The sequence below is a fragment of the Ictalurus furcatus genome, chromosome 15 (genome assembly GCF_023375685.1).
Source record: "Ictalurus furcatus strain D&B chromosome 15, Billie_1.0, whole genome shotgun sequence".
Taxonomy (NCBI): Eukaryota; Metazoa; Chordata; class Actinopteri; order Siluriformes; family Ictaluridae; genus Ictalurus; species Ictalurus furcatus.
The window spans coordinates 21,651,165-21,655,574 of NC_071269.1; the positions used below are offsets into that span (position 1 = coordinate 21,651,165).

Consider the following 4,410-nt stretch of genomic DNA (forward strand, 5'->3'; position numbering starts at 1 on the left):
TGTATGTGTTTTGATCATTTTCATTTGTTTGTACTTGTCATTATGTATTATTATTATTATTATTAGTAGTAGTAGTAGTAGTAGTAGTAGTAGTAGTATAATTGTTGTTGTTGTTATTGTTATTATTAGTGGTGCTTGAAAAGCACTACTTATGTTCTTGTTTAATATTATTGTTGTTGTTGTTGTTATTGTTTTCTGCTGTAGCAGTTATTTGTCTTGTTCTTAATACCATTTCAGTACATCTTAATATTCTTTTTTTGTTTTGTTTAATGAATGGAAATACGCAACGGTGGGAAAATACTCAGGTCTGTTTGATTTATTTTTGATTTAAGTTTGTTTGTTTCCCGAAATTAAGTTTACTGACATGTTACTGTGAAATATCCCGTTAAAGCTTAGACACACCTTCTAATTTAATGCAGAACGCAGTATCCTCTCAGAAATATCTAAATGCCGGCTTTTTATCAGACAGTTGGGGAAACTCCAAATAGGTGAGCACACACATGTGCACTGGGCCTTGTGTTCTTATTTTCTGCCTTAATGCAGGATTTACAGTTTTCAGCAGATGATCAACAATAAGAAACAAACCTCATACACTGTGGTTTGGAAACTAAAATCATGTACTCCGTGAGTATTATACGTTATTAAATCAATCGCTTGGGCTTCGGTATCTCGCTTCCTGTTCAAATAAATCATGCTGTGAATAAAAGCCTTGCAAACTCACTTACTTCTAATGTGTGATTACGACATAATAATAATAATAATAATAATAATAATAATAATAATAATAATAATAATAATAATAATGATGATGATTAATACACATTAGAATATAATAACCCACTGTGTAAAATAATTATTTGTGATTATTTGTTATCTAACTTTAATAGTTATTATTGAAAACTATTTCCAAGGGTCGTTAAAGAAAGAAGAAAAGAATTTTGTAGATTATTACTCGGTCATAAATATATCTGCATTGAACAATTGTAATGTAGCTGTGCAGCACCTGAATTCATTCTGGGGGGGAAAGTGAACAGAGTCGGTAGCATCTTTAAAATCTGCGGCCGAAAGCGGCTTCAGTCTGCGGCTGATGATCTCACTAACATACAGTTGAGTTTGCAGTGGGAAGACTTTTATTGAGGTAGCAATCTTCATGTTATTGTTGTTTTTAATTGATTAAAAACTGATAGTCGACGCAAGTTTTTTTTTTTTTTGCTGTGTATATGGAATTTATACATGCATGTAGGTTATATGGATTCAGGCTCATATAAATTTATTTATTTTGACACTGCAATTGTACACCATAATAAGCAAAGGCCATACATATTTCGAGACTTTGCGAGAGCTGAGAAATGTTGCGAAATGTGTCTAATTGCACGCGCTGGGAAATAACGCTTTTAATTTATCCTCTATGTGGCACTTTTCTTGCATGTTGAATTTTTTTTATGCAATGCAACTGGTAATTATTTTTCTCTTAGGTTAACTTGTGTTGGTGTTGAAACCTCAGAAACCTAAGACATGATGTTTATATATAGGCTTGCTGCATGTGTCCTCACATACGCGCGTGCTAACGGACACGAATTCTCCAAATGGCCGCGCGCTAATTTGCACCAATTCCAAACTGCTGAGGAGGTTCATCCGCGCGCCACAGGGTGAAACTAAAAATACTAGCCTGGTTATCTTCGTGCGGAATACTTCTTATGGATTCTTTCATTTTAATATGACGAGAATTGATCGTAGCGTTGTTCTTATCGTACAAGTGGCCTATGCAGAATTTCACTTTAAAACAGTTGTTGTTTTTGCTTTGTTTTTCATGCTTTAATTCAGCATTACATCCAGTTTATTATGATACAAAATTTACTGCTACTTTGGGACGTTTTTTTTTTTTTTTTTACTGAGAAGTTGCATTCTTTTTTGTGTCATGCTGTATTAGCTTGACATCTCTTATTACCGTGCGGAATAACCGCGCGCCCCGTGCTGATCTGGGTGTAGATTTGGTAATTATAATATATGATTGGCTCGTAGGGGCTGGCGGGGGAGGTGATGGGGAACTATGTGGAGCATGTGCAGCCGCAATGTGAAAATGATCACAATGCCGTGACTGCGCCGGTTTCAGTGCTGAGGAGTGATGGTGCACTCAGCCCTGCGGGTTGCCAGATCACTATCATATCCTCCAATCCTACAGAGGTGTAAACTTTCCTAATCCGTTTTAAACCATAACAAATAGTTACAGAGGTACATATGAGTTAAACCTTCTGAATCCAAACAATATAATATACACCATACGACAACAATTTATTTTAAATGTCCAATCTGGCAACCCAGTGGCTGCTCATTTTACCACATAAGGGCGGCACGCGCGCCGCGAGGGGAGGAGGGCGACGCTCTGCGCTCTGCGTTCCTATTGGTCGCAAGCTCTGGTGATTGGCACGCGCCTGTCCGGCCTCTTCCAGGCCCTGGTTATTGGCGCTTTAACCGGTGTCGGTCGCTGCCTCTCGGTGTCCGCGCGCGCGTACTGACAGATCAAACGTGAGCGCTTCGAAAACTACGTCTCAGCTTCATTTTTTCTCGTGCTTCTGTTTGATGTCCGTTCTTGAAGGTGAATAAATTCTGACTCGGATTGATCGCAGCTGAAGTGGATGCGCTCTGGGTACTTTTTATTTTTATTTTATTTTTTTTTTAATAAAGCATGGCCGAGAAGCGGCGGTCTCCGTGCACCATGAGCCTGAAGGCGCACGCGTTCTCTGTGGAGGCGCTGATCGGCGCGGAGAAACGGAGGAAACTCGAAGACGAGGATAGCGAGAGCTGTTTTGGGGAGGTAAACGAGGTCGCGAGCCTGGCCGGGAGCGCGTGCGGCGGCGGGCGGAACTGTGACACGGACTGTGATGCTTCCCGTAAGTTCCTGCAGTCAAACCTGGCTGTTAAATATGTTTTCTGTTAAATTACAGCAACCAAAAGACACCTGAGGGATAAATGAACAGACCGTTTCAAATAATATTCTTCATGTTAGAAAAGTAAAATGCGAGTTGTTTAGACATTAATAGAGTTACTGAAGGTTAGAGTTTTGATTCTGTAGACGCAGATTAAACGCCAGGTCTGCGAGATCCCTGTTCTGAGGTTAGATTTCGGAGATAAAAAAAAAAAAAAAAAAACACAAACACACACGCACACACACACACACACACACACACACACACACACACACACACACACATTTCATTATCTGCTGTAAATCTTAATGTAGGAGAATCACTTTAGCCTGTATTCACTGTTAATGTGGTGTAAAATTGTGAACTGGTTCTTACAAAAACAGCCAAACGCACTACAAAAATATTTACAAACAATTAAATAATATAAAAACATCGGAAATCAGTTTCAGGCCATAACGAATATTTAAAATGTTGTGTTTTAAAAGTTGTCAGTGAAGGGGTTTTCCTCATAATTTAGGAGTTCATTGTACTTTGCATGACCACGGCAATGTGAATAATAAAATAATAATAAGTCTATAGCTATAAAACATGTGCATTATTATTATTATTATTATTATTATTATTATTATTATTATTATTATTAAGTGTTGATGTAGGAACTGAAGAAGTCTTTGCACTGTTATCGATATAAGATATGTATAGTCTACTATTACAGTTAGCCTACAGCAGTGGTGAAGGTGGATGATATTACAAGATCATGTGCGTTTACCAGCTCAACCACATACACACAGTCTCTAATTAACTGAAGAAAAGAAAAGAAAAGAAAAGAAAAGAAAACAGGGAAATGAGTAAGTAAATAATAGCCTACTGGACCAAAAACCTGAGTGTATATCCTACATTAGCATGTGATTTAGTCCAGTAAAAGCACACTACCGTATACTAAACGACGTGTTACAATTATTCCATAGTTATGCAGACTACATTTATTTTCTTAATTTTTAATAGGGTAGTAGGCGGTTTGTTACACCAGGAGTCCTCGTGCAAAGTGAACCACCAAAACCTGACCTTAAAATAAACAGTAAATATATCCGAGATACAAATTTAATGAAGCCTTGTGTCTGTTTCCTGCTATACTTCACGCCATCATTACTCTAATAATGACCAGCTCAGGGGAGTACGACTAAATGTTTGTTATTAAAACATCCAAATGTCCATAAAATAATAAATAAAATAAAATAAAAAAAATACTTTTTTGAAAAAAATCTAAAGGACACAAATCATAAAGAGGACAGAATGACGTCTTTATTATTATGTCGATTATTATTATTATTATTATTATTATTATTATTATTATTATTATTATTATAGATTAGTGGCGGAGAGAAGCGGGCGCATAAAAATAAGCTTATGTTAAGTTCGCATGCACGCATGAGCTAATAATAATAATAATAATAATAATAATAATAATAATGAAGCCCGTGTG

At 36.8% G+C, this 4,410-nt stretch overlaps 1 protein-coding gene across 1 annotated transcript in view; it reads left to right on the top strand.

Annotated features, from left to right (window-relative positions):
• Nucleotides 1–856: 856 nt before the first annotated feature.
• The window catches only part of tbx18 (T-box transcription factor 18), a 14,055-nt gene continuing 10,501 nt past the window's right edge, over nt 857–4,410 (top strand). Inside the window, exon 1 of the mRNA XM_053642934.1 lies at nt 857–2,891. Within this exon, the coding sequence (XP_053498909.1) occupies nt 2,687–2,891 (205 nt within the window). The 5' untranslated portion in view covers nt 857–2,686. The remainder of the gene's footprint in view (nt 2,892–4,410) is intronic.